A 26,844-nucleotide genomic window follows, 5' to 3' on the forward strand; every position below is an offset into this window, starting at 1 on the left:
GGAACTGTTGGTATCTGTCTCTCAACCACCAGAATTTCTTCTTATCTTGTGTGATGGAGATACCCCAAAATTCAATTTAGTTGGCAACAAGCTCCAAACACACTTTATTTTTGCCGGAACTGTTTAGCAGAGACACCAACCAGAAACGAGGTTTATCCAAATTATTTAGCACTCGGACAACGTTATAAAACACAGGTTTGGGTACCAGTTGAGGATACTATTATTGTACAAACACATAAGAATAAAGAGGATCCACAGCATGCACACACTCATTCACAAAAAACAGAGGCCTCTTTCACTCAAGGGTACCCAGAAGGAAATAATCACTTGCCCCTTTTCCTTTGCAGAAGGAAAATCACTCACCAAAGAGTCAAGGGCATTCAGTCCCAGGAAGTCTCCTTAGATAGCATCCCAGGCTAAGAGGAGAGCTCTGTTGGCAGACCTGCTGCTCTGAGAAGACCAATCAAAAGGGGTCTTTGGTGGGGCCCCGTTTTATAGCCTGGTTGCATCTGGCTGTGGTCATTATGAGCGTGGTCCTGAAGCTTCTCAGCTTGTCTGGGCCTGGGCATCTCCTTGGCTGAGGACCCTGTCAGGGTACTGCCCCTCCTGCTGCCCCAGTCATGGAGGTGACTGGGGTCACTGTGCCCCAGGGTGGGGGGATGTGACTGTCCACACCTTGGTACTGATCAGGATGCCAACAGGTGGGGCACAAATGTGCTAAAGAGCCATCAGCTGCCCCATTGATCTCATCAGGGGATGTGCCACTGCCACAACTTGCTGTACCATGGTTCACACTATAGCAGGCCCAGATACTGGTGACTCCACATGTAAAATACTGTTCTGGGAATTCACAAAATTATGAAAGGTAAATTTAGGTCAGTATAAAACAGGCATGCTGGTTTGCTATGTGCAAATCTCTATAAATTACTGTAGTGGACCTAAATCAGTGATTTAAAAGTAGATAAGAAGATTAAAAACATGTTTTCATTCCATTTGACCTTCAGACTACTGTAATTTTTTTTGACATAGCAAATTAACCCAGGCTGTTCATTTTATGCTTATTTTTCACTTACCCCACCAAGGGTGCTCTTGTAGCCCATATGCTCTTTAAGGATGCAAGGATTTTTTTATGGAGCATAGTGAGCTTTGAAAGCAGAGCCTTCTGATCCAGTGATTCAGTTTTACATACTCCTAAAGGCTGGAAATGGGACAATGCCAAATGCACCTTCGACATGGCGCTTAGAATAGGAGGTAACCTTTCATTACAGGTGCTGTTCTTCCTATGACTGTGCAAGGCGGGCTGTTCATAGTGAGGGATACCAGCTCAACACTGAAAGCCATTTGCATATGCCAGTATAGTGAATGATATGAAAATAAGTGAAATTTGTATAGAGCTGTACAAGCACATCTGTTTGAATATTATGCTTTTGTAGCTTATGGAACTGTACAGCTTATTTGTGTAAAGGAATACAGGATCCCACGTGGCTCCAAAAAGTACCTACCTAGAAAGGGCTAGATTGATATAACACTCTCTTGGGGGCAAAAAAAAAGTGCTGTTGGGGTAGAGCTACTAAATTATAGGCATTTCAAGCCTTGGTTATACAGATAGCCCGTAGAATAGATACACAGAATAGTCCTACAGGATCCTTAGGCAACCAGGTAGCTTCAACAACTGTCTGTCAACTCAGATTTTCTAAATTATTGTTTCCTTAGTGGTCTATGTAACTTGTCTTTCCATTAACTTAATTAGAAAATGCACGAAGGGACCAATGTGGTCATTCTGTGTGTTCAGGACAAATTGCTGTCTCATAAAGTATTTTTCCTGGCATTTCAGCTGTCTTCTAAATGAAAAGTTTCATTCTGGTGGAAAACTGATGATTAAACCTTACAGCCAGCCTGGCAAGGAGACCTATGGCTGCGCTTCTACTCTCTCTTTTATGAGAACTGCCATAGGCCACTTATGTGGAGTAGAATAGCTTTAGATTTGTTCTAACTAACCTTACCCATAAAGGCTCTCAAGCCAGCAGTAGCTCCCAAGAGATCAGCAGAGGTAAGACTTTTCTAGCTGTGATCTCTGTGTCTGGGTCATACACCACTTGCTGAAAAAGCACAAAAGGGACCGTATCTGGCATATGAGAATTTTCAGTATTTAAATGCCTGTGGGAAGCTTTCTGCTCAGTGAGTTATTACATGTCTCTGATATCATAAGAGCTTAAAATAGAGAGTTACTGAAATGTATTTTTAAAGCCAAGATATTGGGCAAGATTCTTGGGAAGGATGCAGAGGCCAGGCAGATCAAAGTAGAGTTACTTTAGGGTTTAGTATGATTTTCCTTTGCTGCTTCTCTACAGTAGGATCTTAAGGTTAGATGGAAAACTAATGTGATCAAGGGAAGGAGGAGGAACTGAAATACCTGTCAATCAAATATTGTAAATATGTATATAGGAAATAACTAGGGCCTTTGGTTAGGGATGAAATAATACATGCTCTTGAACAGCACTAGCAATGCCCTTGAGTCACTCGCACACGTTTGGAGTGCTCACATTATGCCTGGTAGATCCTGAGAGTCTGAGGAGGTGACTGTGACAGTCAATGTGAACTGAGGCTTTGGGATCTGTCCATTTAGTGGTGGACTTCAGAAAAAAAATATATAGTATCACACCAGAAATACTAGCATGCCTTGTGCAGGACGGGGAGGATGTGAATCTCTTTGTGAGTTAGCATTCCTGGGGGCAGCCGGGGGACATCTGCTCCACTGAGCCGTCTAGATGTACTGGCAAATGGCCAAACACATGGGTGTCACGCTTGGAGATGGGTGACTTGGAAATGGTATTAGTGTCAGTAGGTGGTGTAAAACGTGTGCAGACAAGGACACAAGGAGTAGAAACTGTTAAAGAAGACTGTATAAACTGCAGCAGATTAAGGCTTGTACTTTGCAGTTAATACAAATTGATTTTAAGCCCAGAAGACACTACTGAAATGGTTGTAGATTGTTATATAGCTTCACCTATTGTAAAGAGGCATCTCCCAAGAGGCTGTACCTGAATTTGTTTAATTCCTTCAACACACTGGACAAACGTAGAGGATGCAGTTGTGGTCAAGAGATACTGGAGATAAAGGTAATATTAGCTAAGCTAGCTGACACAAATAGGGCAGGTGGAATCTGGTTCCTTGCATAATGTTAGTGTATATTTGTAGTATGTTTGCATCTCCTCCATAGATGCGATATTTTATGAATCTACAGCATCTCTGAGGAGGTGTCCTGACCATGTTCTTCGTAATGCAGTTTCTCATGTTAGTAGTGGAAAATGAACCACAGAGCATTTGACAGATTTAATAGTAATTGACAGAGGCCTCTTGACTTGTTGGGGGAATATTGAGTTGCGGCATATGTTCTATGTGCAGTTCTGCTATCCAGGCAACAATATCATGATCGGCAGCTACATGGCCTACTTTTTATCTCAGCATTTCAGAATCCCATCTGTGACAGACTGTTGGTAGGATTTAAGGTCCTGACTTCTGGACAGCCTGCAGAACCACCACCGAGCTGCAGTAGTGTTTCCATTCACAGACTGCAGCAGCAGTCTGCTTTGTGGTGTGTTTTAAAGACATCTGGAAGGTCATGTCAGCCCATACAAACCTGTACAAACACAGGGTCTTTCTTTCTTACCAGTTTCAGAAAATAAAAGTGCTTTTTCCAAAGCAGTGACTGTGTATACATTTCAGCTTTATCTGATGAGAGGCTTAGAATTAGTAGTTTAGACCTGTCCTGAGCTTCCTGACTGGATCATTCTGGGGCTGCCCTTGAGGTCTCCAAACTGGTGCCCCAGACCTCTTAAGCATTTTGAGTCACCTGCTTAAATCTTGTAGTGCAGGTCTCCACCTTGCCACAGGTGCTGCCACCAAATGGGTTACCAGGGGGATGCCATGGGGCAGGTTACCAGGGGTTAAAGGCTTAGCAGTGGAATTGTAAACCACACTTACATTTTGTTCCTTATGTCTGTCCTTTCGTTCAGGCGTGCTTTGGGTAGTCTCCATGGCCTGATGTGGGAGTTGTGTGGAAATGCTGATGATCTGGCTTACAGTGGTGATGTTTCTTTGCTAGGCATCTGGCCCTTCCCCCAAAACGGATGCTCTGATCTGGGGATGAAACTAAATTATTGAAATAAGGGTCACACACAGAAGCAGTGAAACAGGAGAAAGATTGCAATTTGAAACCAAGTTGACAATGAAATATATCATTGGATCCTGGCAGTACTGGAAAAAATAGAAATTGCCTTCTTAGCTTTATGTCTGCCCTTCATATTCCTTAGACCTTTCACAGCAGTTTAAAATCCAGGCATTTGCAACCAGATTTCTTTTAGTTCAGTGCATAAATTGTACCTGCAGCTGAGAGATCACATCCTTGCATCTTGTCAGCTGAAGTGTAAGAAGTCATGCACACAGACACCCAAGTGGTACAGCAAAATAAGCAGTCAGCTGAATACGATGACCTTAACGTGCATTGACTGAACCAAATCAGCCTCTTCCTCATCGTCTGTGATTTGTGTGCACTTGAGCAAGAATTCATCCTTTCCAGGTGACAGTCTACGTCAGGTTGATTTTTAAAAGCATCTATCTTGTAAGTGTGAGGCATGAGGCCAAAAGCTGGATTACTTTAATAATTCATGACGAATAATATTCCCTCAGTGATGCCTCTCTGGAGGAATGTATGGTTACTGGGTGTGAGGCTTTTGAAGTCTTAATTGGCAGGAGATTAATTCCAGCTGTTCTGTAGCTACAGGAATGCAATGGAAAAAAAAGTGTAGTCGCAGACCGAGATTTCAGTGTGCAACGATGTGATTTCATCTCGGGCAGATTTTTGTTATTGGTGAGTGCTGAGAGAAGATTGTCTGGCTCCTCTGTGATCAGCTGTTGCAAAATGTGGCAAATAGTCTTGACATGTTAAGTTATGAGTTGTTCCAGGTGAATGATGGAGACTGTTAAGAATTGCAAAGCTGAATAGTGTAGCAGTTTTAGTACTGCCTGCTTTCTTGGAGGTTTTGGTGTGTTTTTTTTTTTGTGTGTGTGTGTGTTTTGTTGTGAGTGGTTTGGTTTTTTGTGTCGTGGTTTGGTTTTGTTGGGTTTTTTTCTGAGGGATATGGTAAATTTAGATCTGTTTGAAGACTAGGACAAACTCAAGTTATTTCTTGGACTGAGCCTGGATTAGCAACATAAGCAAACTTCAGTTGTTTGGGTTATTTCGGTTTTGTGTTTTGTGGTTTTTTTTGTTGGATTGGGTTGGGTTTTTTTGGTTTTATTGGCTTTGTTGGTTTTGTTTGGTTTCGTTTTTGTCTGTGTTTTTTTTTTTTTCATTCCAAGGAGAAGAGATTTTTTTGTCACTTGGTTTTAGTATTTCCTTTTGTGTGTGAAGAGTCGGTGTGAGCACATGCCTGCTCCTGTTCAGCTTTGTAGCCTCCAGGTTTCCGCACGGTGCCGGCAGCGCCCAGCGCCCCGGGAAGCGTCCTGCGCGGAGCTGTAGTGACTCCCAGTTGCTCAGCTGTACTGCAGGAGTCATCTCAAAGGACCACAAGGTGCTCTTCCAGCCTGCTGAGCCAAAAAGGACTGGAGAAAGCATATGGATGGTTTCAAACCATATGTGAACTGCACATTTGGCTTTGTTTTTGCAAAGTCAAGGCAACTCACATCCTGTATTAGCTTTTTTTTTTTCCCCAAACCTTTCATGAAAGAATAAACTTTGGAACCCAGCTGTGTTTAACTGATTTTTCAATGAGTTTTCTTTTCCAAATTGTCACTGATGACTCTTGTCATTTTACTGTAAACACATGTAACAGAGAAAAAAGGTTGCAGGCCTACTTAGGGGTGACAACTCTGTTTCATCTCTTTTGGCTTTTTTAATGAGCACATCTGAGTGATGTGCAGATGTGTTCCTGTGGCATCCCACTTTCCTGGGACATCTGTCACGTGCCAAATGCTGTGATCATCATTTGCAAAAGTGATGTAGGGAGTGGATGTTGAAACCCACGATCAGTGCAAGGAGAGAGATTGCTAAAAAGAGAGCAGAAACCCAGGCTAGCTCTAGCCCTCTGGTAGGACATCCACTTCTGGTGCTTTAGGAACAGCCTTATTAAAGAGTCTCGCTCTTTCATCATCATTCCTGGAGGGACCCAAAGGTGGCTGAACAACCCACCCATCCGACAAGTTCAGGTGCCAAAAAAGGGGTGATGTGAAATGTCCTCTTCGTGCTGGCTGCCAGTATGATGATCTAGCTGGGCTTTGAACATCAGAGTTGGGGATCTTCTCTGGGTGAGGTGTCATTTCTGTTGGTTATTATACTCACGGAGAACTCTGTTAGCTTGGATGAAAGATTTCTGTTGCTGAGTTTTGTAAACCCTTGTATGTGGCTTGTGAGATACATGGCGGTGTAATGTGTAGATGGACTGTTTTACTTTCTCCCTCTTTTGTCCTTCCCCCTCTGCAGCCCAGGTAAGAGCCAGAGCTTACCCTGAGGGCTGCCCCTTGGAAGTCTGTGACAGAATACTAAATACAATGAAGAAAAGGTCAATCTTGGAAATAACATTTGAAAGGGAATACTTAGTTCCCAGCTCCCAAGCAGAAGGAGGTAATGCAGGTGTTTTTGAGACATGACCTCTGCAGAAACTGTGGAAAAAGTAATCATTGCAGTGGATAGAGTAATGTGTTATTTGATATAAAAAGAGCTTACAAGCCTATGGGGAGATTCTGCCATAGACTGACAATATACTCTTGGGTTTTCCTTCAGAATTTAAACATATGCTTGCTTTAAGCCACAATTTGTGGAAAATTATAACCGATAAGTGATCGCAATGTTTTACATTGCAGCTTTTAAAACCTCCAACCTTCTGAAAGAATACTGTTGTATCTCCTTTGCAGCTCTTTTTTGTTGTACACATCATATTGGGCTGCCATTCCTCTCTGAAGGAACCCGCATTTTGCATCCTTCACTGATCTAATTGCCTTGTATACAAAAAAACCTGACTTGAGTCAACCACTCAAAAAATGTGAGAAGTAAGGTAACCATGAAGCCTTCATGCAGACTGCTGTGACTATAGATGGCAACCTTTAATTATGTGACCACATACTTTTTTCCCCTTCTGCAGTTCCTGAGGGAGTGAGTAGGCTTGTCAGGTAAGCAATTAAGTAATCCAAATGCTAGCATTTTTGTATCATTTTCACAATAAAGAAGAATATTGCGCAGTAGCAGGATCACTCAAATGTGAAAACATTTCATGTAGGCCCTTAGCAATTAAACACATTTATCTTGTGTGCAATCCCTGAAATTGAGAGGATATAATTTTACGGTGTTGTGCTGCAATTAACATGCTGTTGACTTGCAGAGAATGTAACCTTTTCATTTGCAGAGGAGATCCTAGATTTTACATCTGGTTTTGTGGCATGTGTTTGTTTGGATTCACAGCACCACCTGATGGCTGAAGACCCGTTTCTTAGCTTGAGGATTCTGTGCCTCCCTTGAACTCAGTTTCTGTTAGAAATGGAAACAAGGGCAAACTCTGATGTCATTTCTGTGCTCTCTGAGGCACAAATAACTCTGACTGCTAAAGCACAGCAAGTTCCTCTAGAGCTTTGTGTCTCTGTTTTGGAAAATCAGGTATTTTTTTTGTGATTTTGTTTTTAATTTAGGCTCCTTGAATACGGTTTCAAAAAAGATTCAAGTTACTCATAACCCTTTCCAGGGAGTTACCCAAAGAGATAAAAATCCTAGATATGCTATGGAGAAATTTCCTCTGGTAATGTGGTGGACAAGCCCAAAGGTTTGACCAAGCCTCTAAGTACCATGTTAGTACCAGTGAATAGCAGTGGCAGTGACAGCAGAGAACTGCTCTGCCTGCAGATCCGGAGAGCAACATGGCTGAAGGGAACTTTGGGGTCCCCCTTGCCAGCCTTGTTAGAAAGTGTAAACATAGCCAGCGCGTTGCCGTAACCATCATAAGGTCATGTCTTTGTGTGAGTGCTCCGGAGGGCAGAGGAGCTGACCCCCATCACAGAATCACAGAACTGCTGAGGTTGGAAGGGACCTCTGGAGATCCTCTAGTCCAACCCACCTGCTAAAGCAGGTTCAACCAGAGCAGATCACACAGGAATGTGTCCAGGCAGGTCTTGAATGTCTCCAGAGAAGGAGACTGCACAAGCTCTCTGGGCAGCCTGTTCCAGGGCTCTGGCACCCTCAAAGTAAAGTTTCTTCTCATATTCAGATGGAACCTCCTGTGCTTCAGTCTGTGCCCATTGCCCCTCATCATGTCATTGGGCATCACTGAAACGAGTCTGGTCCCATATTCAGATGGAACCTCCTGTGCTTCAGTCTGTGCCCATTGCCCCTCATCCTGTCATTGGGCATCACTGAAAGGAGTCTGGTCCCATCCTCTTGACACCCACCCTTCAGATATTTATAAACGTTGATGAGATCCCCTCTCAGCCTTCTCTTCTCCAGGCTGAACAGACCCAGCTCTCTGGATCTCTCCAAGTAAGAAAGATGCTCCAGACCCCTAATCATCTTTGTAGCCCCATTACTGCTCCAAAGTGCTCATGCTGCTACAAATCAAGCTACCTGATTTTACAAACTCATTGAATGCAAAAATATCTTGACGTATGCAGCATTTACAAATGTCAAATCATGCAGTCCTCATTCTGCGGAACTGGAAAAGAAAAGGTAAAGTTGAAGGAGCTGAGCCTAAACAGGAGTGTACTCCCTTGTACAGAATAACCTGAAATGGGTTTTCATCTTGATGTGTTTGGGGGAGAGGGGATATGTAGGAGGGATTTGTGCTCAGCACAGCCATTAACTCTAATGGGTTATCCATGCAAATCCTCCTCATGGCGAGAAAAGAATAAATCTCTATATGTAAAGCCTTAATGCAAGAATATTTGTTAAATACAAAATAGTGTGAAATCAATTCCAACAGCCTTCAACCTTCTTAATCTTTTATGAACCATTATGTGTGATTTTATTATTAAATTGTAAGCTGATGCTGAAGGAATTTATGGGATGAGATTAGAATAGATGACTGGGTTCTGTGGTGCTTGTGGATCACTGTTCAAGTGCAATTCTTCAAAGTCTGGGGTATTTTTCTCTTTCCAAAAAGAAAGAGAAAGTGGTTCCAAAGCAACCACTAAAAGATACTCAAATTTTTAAACGTTTTTTTGTAGACGTATCACCTGGATTTTTTTAAAACTCGCATTGATCTTCTTATAGAGCCAAATTTTGGTCATATTGAAATAGATGGGAATTTTGCACGAGAGAGCAGGATCCCAGTGTGTGATGAAATTGAATGTAATGGAAGCGTTTCCCAAATGGGACCTCAGAATGTATGTGGTCCAGGGAAAACCTATTTGTAACACTTGCCATTGCTAGAGCAAAATCCTTGTTTTCTTCATTGCCTCTCAAGCACACTTCTCATTATTGGGAAAATATATTCTGAGGAGTGTAATGAAGAGCTCTGTTTTACATGCTTGAAATTAGAGGATAACTCCCTTGATACCTCAGTTCTTGAATGTTCAGCCAATTTGCAGGTGTCTTGGCCTCATTAATGACTGTGCTACAGAAGCAGGCTATTTTCAGATGCTTCCCCAAACACAGTGACTCCAACATTGTGGTGATTTGAATTTTATGCTAACACACAGCTTTGCAGACTTGTATGGATCATTGCAGAAGGAGCCAAGGGTCTGTATGGATTCCTGTGATTTTCCTTTGCTGCCTGCCTGTGGGACCTGCTCAGGCCTTAAAAAAGTCCGGTGAGGCTGTGCGTGAGAGCTGTGGTTTGCCTCTGTGTCATGCTTATAGTTTCTGGTATTACAAAGTAAACCCTTCGGGTAAAGATTTTTTGTGACAAGATAAGGAAAACTGATACTCCACCCACATTGTCTGGTGGACTGGGGAGGGAAAAGGGATAGAGAAAAGGGAAAAAAAATACGGAGAAAAGGAAAAATAAACAGCCTGATAAGCAACTGCCTCTAGTCTTAATCAGTCTGGCAAGTATTGATCTTCCTGGCTCTTGTTCCGAGAGATTGTTATTGCAGCACTACACCCTTTTGGGATGCTCAAGCCTACTTGTGGTTCAGTGATCCCACACCAAGCAGGGGCCTCTCCTGCACGGCGCAGTGCCCTCGTGTCTCCATGCCATTGGGGAGTGTGCGTCATGGGGATGCCAAATGTTGAGTGTGTTATCGGGGTGTATTGCTTGCAAACATGAGCTGCTAGGTGGTTTGAAAGGACCGTACCCATACACATTTCCTGCATTTCAGACTAAATCAAAAAGGAACAAAAGGAGATGTGAACAGGTTGTGGGAGTTTAGAGGAGGAGATGCTATTAGGGGAGAGGGAGTTGGGATGAGCTGCTGTCATGGGTTACCACCAGCCAGCAACTAGGCCCCACACAGCCGCTCGTTCTCTCATCCCAGATGGGATAGGGAGAGGGTCAGAACAGTAAAAGTGAGAAACCTCATGGGTTGAGATAAAGACAGTTTAATAAGTAAAGCAAAAGCCATACAGGTAAGCAAAGCAAAACAAGGAATTTATTCACCACTTCCCATCGACAGGCAGGTGTTCATCCATCTCCAGGAAAGCTGGGCTCCATCACACGTAATGGTTACTGGGAAACACAAATGCTGTAACTCCACACATCCTCCTCTTCCTTCTCCCTCCCCCAAAATGCATAATGAGCATGGTGTCATATGATGTGGAACATCCTTTTGACCAGTTTTGGTCAGCTGTCCTGGCTGTGCCCCCTCCCAGCTTCTTGTGCACCTAGCAGGGCACGTGAAACTGAAAAGTTCTTTACTACGTAGGATCAACTAATACATCAGCGTGTTATTAACAGTAGTCTCCTTGTAAATCCGAAACACAGCACTAAATCAGCTGCTGGAAGAACATTAAGTCTATCCCAGCCGAAACCAGGACAGCTTCCCACTGTATTACCTGTGCAGATGTTCCACTCATGCAGCCACTAAAATGCACCATTTCTGGCAAGATAACCTAGGAATTATGTATATGAAAAATATGTTATTGTACACAATGACTTTGTGAGTTCTAATGAGCTTTACTCCCAGGCAACAAGCTTTTGAGAAGCAATGAATGAATTGTCTTATTTACTCTCCTGTGCTTAAATAATTCCTTTTGTTTTCACAGGCCGATGCTGGCTGGATGCTTTGGAACTTGCCCTGCGTTGCTCCAGCCTCTTCCGGCTCAGTGCCTCCAAGCAGGGAAAGGATGGAGAAATGAACTGTTCGAGTGATTCTGCACATGCAGGGCTCAACCACCTCTTGCACACAAGCACCATCTCAGACCAGGAGTTCTTCCAGTAAGATGGCGCCATCACTTCTTAATGCACAGAGAGCTGTTGCATGGCTCACACTTTGTCATTCTTTTAACTTTAGCATAATCCAGCCAGAGTCCACCAAGAAAACCTGTTTAAAAACCAGCCTGTATGTTCTTCTGCTGCATCCCTCACTAATTAGTGGGTTTGGTGCATGTGAGGATTGTTGTCACCTGATGCTTGAGCACACAGACTGGGGAGAACTTCAGCTGTGCTCATGTGTACATAAACAATTTTCTGCTGTTGCCTACTTGGGCCAAAATGCTGTCTGGAGATGCTGGCATGAAAAATAGCTTTCCTAAGTAAAGACTGCAGAATCCATCTACTACAGTAGACCCGTGGTTCCTCACACAATCACTAATGGTGTCTGTTGGCTAGCACATACGGCTCTAGGTCTGATCTGTTTTTTAATAATGTGTTCTTTTTTCTAGTAATACTATGTCATAGTCAGCAGAGTGCACAGACTGCATCCTCAGTTTTATAATTACTTTCTCTCTCTACAGGGGTTTTGAGTGGTTTCCAGTTTCTTCCTTGATGCATCAGATAAATTTTTACATAAGGGAAAAACGTCCCCACAGCCTTCTTCCTATTCATATTCCTAGTATTACTGCAGCATTTTGGAACAACTCACATCAAAGCTCTGGAAGCTTTAAAAAACCCCAGGCCTTATCTGTTGCTTATAGCTAAATAGGCAACTTCAAAAATCCCTCTGGTGTAGACACTTGGCCCTTGGAGTGGGAGCGGTGAGATGTAGTGTCTTTTTCTAGTTCTACTGACAGGAATTTGACTCTTAGGGTTCACAGCAATGCACCGTTGGTTACACGGTTTTTAAGGTGGTAATTCTTGCACCCCACAAAGATGATGCCTTGCACAGTGGGACCTCACTTCAACTGTTTTCTTAGGCTCTGTTATAATAACAGCAGGGATCTGAGTCCTCTTCTGAGAGCCGAGGTATATCTGGTCCCATGGCAGCATTTCGGTCTGCATTTTGCTCTGAAAGGCTGTGGTGTTCACAGCAGGTGTTCTCCAGTCCTGCTGTTTGAGATTTTAGCTAGAGTTTGAAGAAGAGCTTTACTGAAGAGCAATGGTAGAAGAGCAGGCAATCTGATGTGTTGCCAGGGCGTGTGACATAGTACTTGTGCATATACTTCTGTTGTTCTTGGGCTTCTTCCATAATACTTTATGTTCTAATTTCTTTCTGCCTAAGAGAGAGTCTCTTAGGACTGTACTTGCTGTGATAATGAATCCAGGAATGCAGTGGACTTGTTTTTCAGCTGGTGGATGTGTGTACAGGAATCCTAAAAGCCTGTGGCACTGAAAACATACAGGCAGACTCATGGCTACTGTAACGATGTGCAGAAGACAGAGTTATAGCTGTATTACAAAATATGATGCATAAATTATGCTAAAATGGTGCCTCTGTTTTACCTCTTAGTCGTTCCACATTAAAAGCCCTCTTGAATGATGAGGCTCAGCAGTAGCACATGTGGCAGCATTTTCAGCAAGACAGAGTACCCACAATTGGAACCAGATTTTTTCTGACAGACTCAGATTTTAGTGAGTCTGGTTCACGCTGGGTGTTCAGCATCTGGTTGTCTGGACAATACACTCTCCTTTTTTAGTCCTACCACTGGTTTTAATATGTACCTAGACTTAAAGCCCAGGGGAGTTTGATGGCTGGGGAACAGGGAGATGACTTGCTGCCATCCCTGGAGCAATAAAGAACATTTAAAGAAGGGAATATGCAAAACCAAAGCTGTACAAATGCCGAGCAAAGGTTTTTAGGTTTACCACTGACAGTGGCTTCCTCATAGGGATTCAATCATTCTAATTAAATGCCTTCCCTACAGGGAATCTTACCAATTAAATTGGCACACTCTTGTTAGAGGGGCAGTTAATTACATTTAACTCTATCTTCAAATTAGCCGAACTACTCTGTCAAGAAAAGAAAAAGAAAAGGGAGATCATGGATATTATAGGGAGAACAAAACCCAAGGGAGCTGGCAAAGGCGAATCTTCTGTTGAGCCAAAGTTGCATTTGTCTGCTGGCTGCTTTGCTCCTTTCCCACTGGGAAAGAAGTCAAGATTATATAGTGATTTAAAAATGTGTATCTTTAGTAGTGTATAAAAATGAGAGGGAGAGAACTGTGCAAGTAAATCAAAATACTGTGTAAATCTGTGATTTAAGACAAGAGGCCTTCAGTGCAACACGTACTCTTCTTTTTAATATGAAGTTGTATTTCTTGTGGCTTCCATGTCTTATCTCCAGCAACCCCAAGAATCTGGCTGGTTTTCCTGTTTAACAAGAGCCAAAGGGTTTCTTTGCTTAGTGTAGAAGAGTGGTATCAAACCCGAAGAAGTCCTGATCACCGACGGAAGTTACCAGGAATGCCCTAGAGAATAAAGCTATGGTATAAGATAGCTCCCAATATGCTGAAACAGTAAATTAGCCATTAAAAATGCCAAGTGATTCATGTTCATGGTGGAAATCCAGTGTTGACTTTTAGTATGGTCATTCTTTCCCAGCTTTTAAAGCCTGGTCCAAATCCCATCAGAAGCCCCTGAGAAGTCTTCACATTGAGTGTAGTTCAAGCTCATGGTGTGGCTTTTGTTTTTAGAATATCATATGTATTCGGTGATGATTCTGTCTGGAGGAATAGAAGAGCCTGGCTCCACTTCAACATCTCAGATTTATTCCTCATACTCAGAATGAGGAGCATCTGTTTTCACTTTGGTTCTCCAGAACGACTCCTTGGCTCTGGATGTGTTAAGTCTTGTCTTGTTTGTGGCTGGTGGGTAATCAGCGCACAGTTGAGTGGGATTTCATGTGAATTTAATTCCCTCTTTAACTGAATCTGAAATCCTTAAAAAATAATAGGAGAGAGCAGAGGAAACTGAGAGAGTCATTTGCTCCTCTGAAACTTGAAATATTTCCCAAGTGTGAGACAGGTGACACTGAAAAACGCTCTTCTTACAAATGTGAGATAGAAACAAGTGCTACTTCTCAGCCATGAACCCTAAGCCTTATAATGAATTGTTCTTTCAAACGTTTTTACTCCATGGAGAAAACTTGCACTAGGTAAGGGAGCATAGCAACCACAGGCAAACATATTGAAAAATTAAGAAATAAATTAAAAATAAATTTAAATGCTCAGCAACTAATAACTTCTGGACTTACCATCCAGAAGTATCTTTGCTGAGGAATCATGGGATAATCTCTCTAGACACCTCTCTCCTCACCTTTTTTCTCCTTTATTATCTTAAACTTATGCATGTGCTGTCCTCTGTACATCCAGTGTATTTGGTTATCAGTCATTACACTTGCTAGTTGCTAGCAAAAAACAACAAAAAAAGAAAAGTAACATCCTGGCACTGGAATGATGAAGACATGTAATGTCTGATAGTGAATTATTACTGCTGGAGCATAGCGGTCGTTGACTGATTTATGATCTTGGTTTTATTTTACAGTAGAACTGTAAATTAAAAAAACTTGCAGTTTATGTATATATACACACATATATATATGCATACATACATATATGTAGTTAAAAGAAAGATTTTCTACAGCACAGAAAGCTGTAGACAACACTTTAAAAAGAACTCTAGAAACTGAGCTGTGACTGTCACAATATGGCTTGCTTGGTGTGTTAAAATCATGAGCTTATTTCAGTGCATAGTTGGAAGTTGAGATCTTCTGAAAAGCTGATGCCAGTTCTACGTTCTGACTCTTCTGTTGTTTGTTGTTTGGGGTTTTTTTGTTTGTTGGTTTGGTTTTTAATCTGGCTCTAACTAGCAATGCCTTATTATATTTTTTTTATTAAAAAAAAAAAGAGAGAGGGAGAACCAGGGATGGAAACTTTCAACATTAAGCTATAATCAAAATTGGAACATGGCCAGAATGGCCTGAGAAGAGCTCTATCATGGAGAGACTTCAACCTTGACAGAACACTCCCATGTATTGAGGAGAAAAATGTTGCTTTGAGAGGGAGATGGACTACAGCAGGTAACAAAACTCTTCAAGATCCGAGACCTGTTTAGATCCTCTGAAACTCCTTGTGTAGCTGGAAATCTTTTCGTATTGCTTTGTCCAAGGGTAATTTTGCCTGAGGACTTGGGTAAGAAATATTCAGAGGAAGATCAAACTGAGAAGGTCAGCCAGCACCTGCAAGCTAGGCCAGGCCACGGAAGAGGTGATATGTGTGCCAAGAATTGTATAAATAGGGAAAACTGAAGCCCATGCTAAATATCACTTTAAAAAGATGGTCATTTAGTAAATACTTTTCAGTGTCTGACCTCTGGCCCATCTAATCATGTTTGCCATCTGTCGTATGAACTGCATCTGCTTTTTCAAATAGAGATGCTATAGGCTATTTGAGAGAGAATTTTGGCTTTCTCCTCATTCTATAAAGCCTGGATCACTGAACATGAATCTTGCTACACCTTTTGTGCTTTCCACTGGATGCTGTTATAATCTGGATATTCTTCTTACATGTAATTGTCCCGTCCTTGCTTTCAACTGAGTTCTTCCACACAGCATTTTCTGGGGAAAGCACATTCCCCAGGTTACTCTGGGGGTGTGTATGTGCGTGAAAAAATACTTGCTTCTATTGATTTTTAAATTTGCCTTTTCTAGTGTAGGGCTGACTTAGGACCACCATCTGCTGAAATAAAGTAGCAGTAGTGTTGAAAAGAAAATGTATCCCATAATGTCATTTTTTCCCATATGCTACAATCCATTGCTTTGCTTCTGTAAAGGGAAATATCTTTCCTGATTGACATTTCAGTTCTCTGATCAGCAGTGTACAGTTGTTAGTGTGTGCTCTGTATCCCTCCGGTATGTGGGCTCCCATTGCCAGCAGCAATTCTGCATAGGGGTGGGTAAACAGAGCAGCTTTTGCAAAGTGCAGTTTGGAGGGGAGAATTTTGATGGAGAATATCCCACTGTTTCTGTGATAAAAACCCTAGTATTCAGGAAGTCAATTTCTTATACTCTCCTTGGCTGCACACCCTATTTTGAGACCTGGAGGGTGTTTTTGCCTTGTCTAAAAGGCCTAAAGTAATCTGACTTTGTAAATGGAATTGAAGCAAGTAATTAACTGTGTGTTGCAGTTTGAATGAATCAGCCCTGGAGAACCATCACCATTTGGAAAATGATGCTTTTTCGGACAAATCTGAGAGAGACAACGTAGAAGAGTCGGAGAACGAAACACAGGAGAACAGCCGGAAAACAAATGAAAGCGAGAGTGATCAGTCAGAAATGCAGGCAGAAGTCTCTCCAGGAAGGAAAGGGACAACTTATATTGAACAGATCTATGAGGAATTCGGAGAGGTAAAAGAAATCATTTTAATCACTGCCTGTTTCTGTTAAAATGTCTTTGTTCATAGTATTTAGCATTCAGCCTTTTAGATGCATGGCAGCTAAGAACCAGTGAGTTCCAGTGTTTTACAGATAAAGCAATGCACAGCTTTCTGCTAAATTATGTTGAATTATCATGTGCTCTAGTAATTATGCATTATGAACAGCAGCTCCGCTACAGCGCTTTGGCATGTTTCCAGCATCAGCGATTGCTTTAGCCAGTTATTGCATTAAAGAGCCACATAGCATTGGCACAGTGCTTTGTGGAGCCAGCGGGAGGGGGAACTACTATTCTGGGCATGTGTTCTGGCCAATTAGGATGCTCAGTCTTTGCATGATACAAAATATGATACTTTCATTTTTTCATTATGCATGGAACATCCTTTTTGTGTGTCCTAAGGGAGCATTTGAACCACTTGATTCCTAAATGACAGTTTCTTGTAGGAAAGCCATTTCTCATGTCACTTAACACCAGGAGGATGCATTTCTGTTCCATATAAGAGCCTTTGTTAGCTGGATGTCACTGTGACACCTCTGAGGAAGGCAGAAGGTGTGTTGGGTGCGAATCCATCTGGGCAGGCAACGGAGGAGCTCTGCTCCAGTGCTGGGAGGGGTCTGAGTGCTCCCTTGCCCGTCGCTTTGAACAAGGAAACTGAAGTTGATGCTTCGAAGAAAACCACGCTGCTAGAAAGCTGTTTCTTTCTTAGAATCATAGAATTATTTAGGTTGGAAAAGACCCTTGATATCATTGAGTCCAGCCATTAACCTAACACTGCCAAGTCCACCACTAAACTGTGTCCCTAAGCAACCATGTCTGGACATATTTTAAATACCCCCAGGGATGGTGACTCAACCACTTCCCTGGGCAGTCTGTTCCAATGACTGACAACCCTTTCTGTGAAGATTTTTTCAAAATATCCAGCCTAAATCTCCCCTGGTGCAATTTGAGGCCATTTCCTCTTGTCCTGTCGCTTGTTACTGGGTAGAAGAGACCAACACCACCTCACTTCAGGTAGTTGTAGACAGTGGTAACATCTCCCTTCAGTCTCCTTTTCTCCAGGCTGAACAGCCCCAGTTCCCTTAGTCGCTCCTCGTAACATTTGTATTCCAGACCCTTCACCAACCGCTTATGCTCTTCTTTCAATGAAAGTGTACTACTAATATTGAGGAAACAAGTAGTTCAATATATCCTAGTTACACTCTGTATTTCACTGAGTGATAACTTATAACACTGAAAATAGTTAGATGTTCCACATCCAGATTACGTTACTCCTGTTTATTTCTCCACAGACTTCTTGCAGCAGGACAACCTACATGAGAGACCACAAAAACTCTCCCTGCTATTATCACCTTGCACGGGTGCAGGAGGAGTTCAGTTTTTCCTCCCCCTTTCCACAGCTGAACCACCCCCAAGAGTACCAGCTCCTGGTCTGGAGCTACCAATCCAGGTGGCAGATGTTTGCTGCCGTTTCAGATGTCATATGTGAGGTGAAGGCCCCTGCAAACAGAACTATTGCCTACAGAGGCAAATAAACCAAACTCCTCTTTTGTGCATCTGTCCCTTCAAACCTCACCCCAGACAGACAGCAAATGGTACCTGGCTCCAAATGGGATTTTAAATATAGCTGAGGAGCTAAACAACAGCAAAATAAAGGCAAACTAAATTTCTGTCAGCTGCTTATTCTGAAATGACCTTTTGCCATGTCACAAACTTGTCCTAGAAGTGTTGGTAGGGCAGGCTGGTACTTTGGTGTTGACAGCACTGATGTGGGGGTGAGAGAGTTAAAGAGATCTCAGTTTTACATTAAAATTTAAAAAAATGCAGTACAAACCAATTGGAAGGGACTAAATTTCTGCTGTGGAGTGACACTCTGTATATCATAAAATAAGAGTAACCATAGTGTTGCTGCTTGGGCAGAGGTAATATCCTGTTGGCTTTCAAAAAGAATTGCCAAGTAACCTTGGCCATTAGGTGTTTTATTATGTTTCTGTTGCTGGCCAGGAGATTGGAGTTGTCGTCACCTGGGACACACAGACAGAACTGGTTGTTGAGTGTTACCCACTGGTGATAGTAACATAAGGAAAAGCAGGTTGTATGCAATGAAATAGTTTGCCATCAGTAACGGCAGAAATGTATCAAGATAAACAAATGCTCTTGAACTGAAACTGCTGCCCCACACTTTGTGTGTACAGTTCAGATTTAGCATGACAAAGGTCAGAGGAGATGCAAACTATCACTGTTAAATTTTCAGCTTGGCTTTGCAAGCTCATTTGAAAGGTTTACACATATTTGTGCATCTGTACGCCTTTGAAAGTGTGTGCTTGTGCATGTGACGCCCCAGCTTTGCCTTGCTTGCAGTAAGCATGTGGTGGCACAGACAGGTGTAAGAAGGACTTAGAGACTGAAAAAAGTTGATCTAGAATATAAAAAAGACACCTCATTAGTAGGTAGATAGAGAACAAAAAAACCCTCTTTTCTTCCAATCTTTTAGTTTTAAGAAGTTATGAAAAGATTTATTGAGGGTGGTATCTTTTAGGGGGAAGCCAACTAGAAATTACCTGAAATTGTTCTCTTCTTCCTGCACCACTTTCTCCTTCCCTTTTCATCCATCTCTTCTGCAATGATTAATTCTAATTAACAATTTGTACAGCGTTTTCAAGATGGCATTAATTTATATTGCCAATACACACACACTTGAGAACCTGGATAAATGATGAAAGTTCTGACAGACCCGTATGTATTGTAAGCCTTAGCAGATGCTGTGGTATTATGTTCTTTAATGGTTTCCATTTCTTCTTGGAGGTTCAGGCTGTGTATTCCACCAGCCTGTCACAAGAGGAATGGTGTGGTAATGGAAAAGCAATGAAATGGAAAGAGCTTTGTTGTTCCTCAATCTGAAATTCCCCTCAGCCTGCAAGTAGGCCTTAGTGTGTTTCTGCATGACTGGTAAAAGGGCTGATTGGGAGCTAGGAAGGTAGTGCTGGAAATGCTCAGGTGGTGAAAATTAGTGTTTAGTGAGTTACACCATCTGCAGATCGTATTGGGATACGCTGTGTGTCCTCCCAAACCGAAGTCCATTCCAGAAATGGATCCATGCCCTTTTTCTCATAAAAATCTTTTGCCTAGAAACAGTAGAAAGCCAAAGTATTCTCTTTCATTGTTAAATTATGTTGTGTTAAAATGACATTCATGTTTGAAAATGTACTTTCTCCAGTGGCTTGAAAGGCCCAGTCCCCCATGTTAAAGCTCAGGTAGCCCCACTAAATGCAGAGAAACCACACAGTTATTACTGAAACCACAACATAATCCCTGGCCTTTTTACTGTGACCTGCACTTTTACTACAAAGGGCACTGAGCACCGTTACAGGGTGCTGTAGTTTTTGTGCATGTTGCTCGCAGAGGGGCCTCTACTGTACCTACACTACCAATTTTTCTTATTTTGAACTGGAAGGACCACTTCCATTCTTTGTTGATTACTTGCTTACTTCCTAAATTTTTTCTATGCCTATAGTGTTAAGTCTTAGAGTCTCTCGTTTGCTGAGAATGGGACTGAGAGGAGCTTCTCATATGCATCCCACCAGACCGCAGTGATGCTGTGACATCCTTGGGCATGTCCACACCTCCTGAGGGACTGCGGTGCAGAGTCCCCTGCGTTACTGTCGGTCCAGGTTGGCCCATTGCAGTCCTGGGTGTGTGGAGGCAGTGGCTCAGGAAGGGGCACAGCAAATGTGTGTTCCTTGCCTCCTGCCAGCTCTCACAGGGGATTGGGGCTTTCCGAACCACTCACTTCAGTGCTTTGAGGATTCACTTCTCCTATGACAGAGCTGCTGTCTCTTTGCAGTGGTGTAGCTGAGTATTCACCCTTGAGCCAGGGCCAGGTGTGCCTGGGTGAGCTTGCACTGTCCAGGTAAATGCACCCACAAGAAATGGTTTTCATTTTTATGCCCTGAACTTCCTTTTTCCTATTGTAGACAGGTGAATCGTCTCAGACAGAAACTGTCTCTGAGGAGAACAAGAGCCTGATGTGGATCCTGCTGAAGCAGCTGCGGCCCGGCATGGACCTGTCGCGGGTGGTGCTGCCCACCTTCATCCTGGAGCCACGCTCGTTCCTTAACAAACTCTCTGATTACTACTACCATGCCGACCTGCTTTCCCAGTAAGCAGCACACTGAGCATTCCCAACATTGGCACTTCTGTTTCTGAAACTTACAGTGTTAGCTTGGTGCTGGCTGGGGTGCATTTGTACGCTTGAAAGGCTCCCAAATAATACCCAGGTCGCTGGATTCAGTGTAAATCAAGCCAGGCGCCGGCTTCAGTGGTCTTTTAAAGATGGACTGCCCCAAAGCGAGGGGCAAGGAAAACAGTTAAACTTCAGACAAAACTACCTTTGTACATGAACGTGTTTACCAGCATTGGCTGGAACTGATGGGGAATTCAGCTCTTCGCTTTGAGCGTCTTGCAACAGAGCTGTGCCACCTTCTGGTGTGCTCGTGTACAGAGCGGAACAGGACAGAGAGCAGACAGAATTGTCAAACACTTCTAGCCCCAAAAGCAATATAATTATGTTGGTTGATAAACAAATAAGAAACACATTTTAACAATACTGATGAGAGAGACCTGCTGGGAGCAGCAGAGTAGAAAGTAGAAAATGTTATGCTTGCGAATAGGACCAGCCTCCTCAAAGAGATATGCCTGGCATATTTTAAAATCAGCGTGTGCAATACTCAAATAGCAGCACTAGTTACTCAAGTTTATTCTACTGCTTCTGGGTTATATTAGAATTGTGGTATCTTCAAGCCTTGTTTGTGGTATTTGTAATGTCTGAAGTTAAGAAAATGGTTCTCCTCAGTGCTGAGTTCTAAGAAAACTTCAAGAGGTTTGGAGGTTTTGTTAAAGCTCTTTGTGGTACAGATGATCCTTCTGAATGGATTTTGCAAGAACTTACCCAGGCTGATTTTCAAATCTGACTACATGATTGGAAACACCTGTAACTCTGTTTATGTTTACTTCCCACTTCATCTTTGAGCAGGGAAGGGTTGGATGAAATGACCTTGAGAGGTCCCTTCCAACCTATGTCATTGTATGAAATCTCAAAGGACTGAATGAGGCCACGTAGCACATCAGCTTTAAAGATCTTTTAAGGAAGAGAGAAACAAAGAAGAGGAGAGAAAATGAGTTGTTTTTTATTTTGGTGGCATAAGTATTATTGTTTTTATGACTCACACAGGACTATTAGCTGTAACTAAATGCTAGTGTGAGTGGCAGTCCCACAGTAACATACTTGAACAGGCAATCAGACCTGATGCACTCCAGAAAATTTATTAGGATTTTTTCAGGAGTGCAGGGCAAGGAGCAACACTTTTTAAGAGTTGTGTGTGTGTTGTATGATGTAGGTTACTATAAAAAATCATTTCTATTGGCAGACACGTTTCTCACTGGCAGCAGCACAGAAGTTACTTCCCTTTAGCTCTGGAGAAATATTATTGAAATTAATGTTATTATACTCGTATGCAAGAAATATGATGTGTGAACAGTATAAAGAGCATTTTGTGTTCTGTCCTGCAGGGCTGTCCTTGAAGATGATCCATACAGTCGAATGAAGCAAGTTTTGAGGTGGTATCTGTCCGGCTTCTATAAGAAGCCCAAGGTAAAAGAATACATGAAGTTGGGGTTGTAATGGGCATTAGAATGTTCTGCTATAGTTGTATATTTCTTTATTGCCTTTCCTTTGACACTTTGCCTCTTCTGTTGTACAGAAGACTTTGACCATTACTTTTAAATCTGAACTTGCATTTGGTTTTGGAGTAGATATTGAGTGCAAAATAGTGTTGATCAACTTCAGAGCCTTTGCACTGAACAGTTAGAAAGCAAAACTAGTCATCAACAAATAACATGTCCTCTGATGCAAGTCTTTTCCCTTTGCTGAAAGCAGGTCTCCTTTATCTTTTCAGGCCCGTTAGTACCACAGTCCCATGTTTGCACATCACAATGCACCTGGTGCATGTAGTGGCAGAAATAATAAAGTTTGATCATCTTGTAAAGCTTTGATCAGGCAGTATCAAGGATTAAGTTGGTGAGAACAGCAGATGAATCTGTGGCTCAGATTACAAGATTAGATTAGGAGGATGTATGTACCAGTTCTTCAGTTTTGATTCTTGTGATTGACTTAGTTTAAAATGTCAGGGAGAAAAGTATTATGTTGTTTTGTGGCCATCTCTGTAGAGCTGGATCACAAATCTTCATTTGTAGCAGCTTTTGATTGCTTTGCTTTTCAGGGAATAAAGAAGCCATACAACCCTATTCTGGGAGAGACATTCCGCTGCTGTTGGTTTCACCCTCAGACAAACAGTCACACATTTTACATAGCAGAACAGGTAAGTTGCTTTGTTTGGATGCTCAGGTGTTGCAAACAGCAGCCTGCTTGCACCTGTGTGCGTAGGAACGTGCTCATCTCACCCTGGCAGAGAAACTTGGAGTTCTGTGTAAACATCCAGAAAGGGACACTGGGATGAAACCAGCTGCTGATCTTCTTTTTACAGTAATAATGTGAGCTTTGGTGGCCACTCAAGACTATAAAAGCAGGTCTCCCTTATGAAACATGAGCCTCTTCAATAAAGACCTTTTCCATAGGGTTCTGCCTTACTGCTTTCTTATTGTTGATAAAACATGGTTTGCGTTGCCTCTGTCAAAAGGGGCATAAAATACGTAACCAAATCCTACCTTCCTTTATTTCTAAACTTTCTATAATGATTTTAACAGGAGTAAATTATCTCTGTGTCTTCAGGGAGAAATGAAGGGCAGAGCTCACAGGTGAACTGGCCTGACAAAATTTAGTTTGAGATTTACAGTGTTAATAGAGGGATCTGAGGACCATGTGGACTTTGGTACAGGGACCCCTTGTTTCACGTACTTTTTTTTCCTGTTTAATCAGAGAATTTAGATTTTGTTTTATTTTATTTCAGCCACTGCATCCATTTTATAGAGGTTATTCAGGTGCTGCCAAAAACTTCTGTGCTGTCATTTATTGTGCTGAAAATGTGACAGGGTGCGTGTTGGCCCAAAGTGATCTCAAATGCACAAGGACCAGGAAATAGGGAGTGGAGGAGAAAGTCTACGTATATAATGTTCTCATATAGAATGGTCTCACATATAACGTTCCCTCCTTTAGCACCAAGGTTAATGGTATGGTTGGGGCTGAGGGGTCTCTGCTCAGTCGTGTGGCCCCTGTGTTGCTGTTCCCCTGGGGCAGGTGTAACATCGTGTGGGGCTGCGTGTGCACCCACCGCTCTGCTCAGCCTGTACACACTGCTGCATGTGACCTGTGCCTGTTCCTTCTTCTAGGTCTCCCATCATCCGCCAGTGTCAGCTTTTCATGTCAGCAATAGGAAGGACGGATTCTGCATTACTGGGAGCATTCTGGCTAGGTCCAAGTTTTACGGTAAGGCACTAAGCCTGGGCATCTTTCGGGTAACATTGTGGTGTTGGTTTTGGTTTGGGTTTCAGTCACTCCTGAGTTTGTTGAGAGTTAATAACAAATAAATGCTCAAGACATCTACCAGCAGGACACCCTAATTCCTTGTCTTGGCTCTCCTGGGTTTTCCCCATTTCCACCAGTTCAGTGGGAGATCATACTGATGTTAAAAAAAAAATAAAATGGAGAGTTTTTAAAACCTGTTTTTCAGAAAGCTAAGGTTCATAAGAATGTATGGGCAATTGGTTGTCAGACCACTTTGCATATGCTCACAGATGAGTCATTTTATAGCTATGTGATCATCCAGCTGACTTTTGCAAAAGTCTCTGTATAAATGTAACCATTTATCTAGCTCCCAGATTTCAAAGAGTTGAATCTTTCTGGAAACTTTTAATTGCAATGGAGACAGCTCAACTGCAGGCTCTGAAACAGCGTTGTTTGAAATACTTAAGACAAACACCTTTGAAGTACTGTCCTCTGGTAAATATATTTGCTGAAACACTTGTAAATAGCCATTGCTGTCCTTCTGGCAATTTTATTTGTTATTTGGGATCATATACAATCAGAAAAGTTGTGAGAGCAGAAGGAGCTGAAAATCTCCTAAGCATTGGAACTGCTTTCTGCATTCCACTGATGACTCATTTAATCTACTGTTCTTTCTGCAATGGGAGCTAAATGCCAGAGCAAATACGAGCCATACACCAGACTTTATTAGAACTGACTGCCTCCAACAGTAAATGATTTGCAAGGGTCCTGAATTATTGTGTCTCTTCTTTCATTAGTGACCTACATTTAAATGGAAGTTTTTTTCTAAAGTAGGACAAGTGACCAAGTATAACATGCATTTTCTTTATATATTTATATATATATATATATATATATATATATATATATTTGTTCTTTTAAATTCTAGGTAACTCACTTTCTGCACTCTTGGATGGGAAAGCAAAGCTTATGTTTCTAAACAGGGGGGAAGAGTATATAATTACTATGCCATACGCCCACTGTAAAGGTACGTTGTGACTGTTCAAATAGGAAGCAAACAGAATAATGTAATGGTATCTTACTGGCTGACTTTTCTCCAACTCTCTTCTCCCCTCTGGGATACTGGGCGGCGCAGGGCTGGTAATTCCAGGGAGCAGTTGCTCCACATGTGAGTCATGACGCTCAGCAGAAGACGGGTATTCCTGACTGAAGTCTTTTTGATTTGTCTGTGCAGAGCTGGGGACAGAATTAGGCCCATCTAAGTTAATTTTAACACTGTGTAGAGACAAAAAATATTGCATATATGCACTGCAGATAAAGTGAAGATGGAAAGAATAAGAGTACATTTCTTAGCTTCTGAGGATAAAAAGTTTTTCTAATGTTAACACTGAAATTGTGTAATATGTTTTCTGATTTTTTGAGACCAAAGGAAATTCCTGACTTCTGATTTCTTTGTTACTCTAACCATTATATTCCTCAGTTTATGAGCTGCCTTAGTGAGGCTGATACCTGTTACCATGTGGCTTTGCTGTGTTGAGCTGAATGTGCCCTGAGGCCAGGGATAGCTGCTGATTCACTCCTGTAACTTTGCATTTCTCCATAGGATGCGAAGCCTCCGTGCTGTTTCAACCACAGTGATAAAATGACTCCTGCAGCAGTTTGATCCAAATTTGTTTTTTCCATATTTTTTGTTTTGGCATGTTGACCTCAAAGTTAATATTTGTGGAGGGTCTAGTTACCTGGAAACAGTAACTTCTGTAAATCATGCCCTCTGTGAACTATTCCTGTGCATAAATATTTCTCTTGTCAATTTTTCTTGTTCTGCAAATGACCTTTTCAGAAAATGCTAAGCATATGTAAAAGGGAATCCCTTACAGGACTGCTAGTCTCCCATCTTCTGCTGCATCCCGTTGCACCTCCTCTCTGCCCCATCTACCTTGTGAGAAGCAACCAAGTCTGTTTAAGCACTAGTATAAATGAGGTTGCTAGGCACAGTTTTCCTTATTTTCCCTTTCCCACTTTCAGCTTGCCACAGAGGCACTATCAGAATCTCTGAGTCAAGCTGTTTCCTAACTGGTGTAATAAGCGGGGAATAGGGACTCAGGGGAGGATTCTTCGTGCTTATAGTAAAAAGTCATTTCCCAGAAACTTTGGTTTCTGTCTTTTCAAAACTCTAAGCCAAGCAGCGAATTTTACAGCATTTCAGTGAGAGCCAGTTTGAGTTGAGAAAGGAGATTACTTCCAGTGGGGCCTCTCTTAAGTCTCTTTTTTCCATTTCAGGACTTTTATATGGTACCATGACAATGGAGCTTGGAGGAAAAGTTACCATCGACTGTGAGAAAACTAACCATAGGGCAGAACTGGAATTCAAGCTAAAGGTAAGAGACATTGTGGCCCCCATTTTGAATGGTCTCAGGCTTGCCCGTGTGCTCCAGGCAAGGTTTGACCATACACACTGGAATATTTATGTACCAGCAACATATGCATTTATGGTGGGGTGGCCTACCCAGAGAGGAGGCATCACCCTGCAGTCAGTTTTCCCTAGTGCCACTCTATTTGAAGCCAGGAAGCCTGAGTTTTACACATGACTTGTTCACTGCCAGCCAGCTGAACGTTTGGCAATGACAGTGTGGCTTCTGTTTAGAAAAGTACAATTATTTTT

General features: G+C 42.2%; 1 protein-coding gene across 5 annotated transcripts in view; it reads left to right on the top strand.

Annotated features, from left to right (window-relative positions):
* OSBPL5 (oxysterol binding protein like 5) overlaps window positions 1–26,844 on the top strand; it is a 182,641-nt gene that overhangs the window by 142,667 nt on the left and 13,130 nt on the right. For all 5 annotated transcript variants that reach the window (XM_065838792.2, XM_065838794.2, XM_065838793.2 and 2 more), the window contains exons 8-15: window positions 11,183–11,354; window positions 16,479–16,698; window positions 20,698–20,882; window positions 22,292–22,373; window positions 23,002–23,100; window positions 24,068–24,164; window positions 25,111–25,209; window positions 26,463–26,560. In XM_065838792.2, the coding sequence (XP_065694864.1) occupies window positions 11,183–11,354; window positions 16,479–16,698; window positions 20,698–20,882; window positions 22,292–22,373; window positions 23,002–23,100; window positions 24,068–24,164; window positions 25,111–25,209; window positions 26,463–26,560 (1,052 nt within the window). The remainder of the gene's footprint in view (window positions 1–11,182; window positions 11,355–16,478; window positions 16,699–20,697; window positions 20,883–22,291; window positions 22,374–23,001; window positions 23,101–24,067; window positions 24,165–25,110; window positions 25,210–26,462; window positions 26,561–26,844) is intronic.

Source organism: Patagioenas fasciata, chromosome 5 (assembly GCF_037038585.1).
Source record: "Patagioenas fasciata isolate bPatFas1 chromosome 5, bPatFas1.hap1, whole genome shotgun sequence".
Taxonomy (NCBI): domain Eukaryota; kingdom Metazoa; phylum Chordata; class Aves; order Columbiformes; family Columbidae; genus Patagioenas; species Patagioenas fasciata.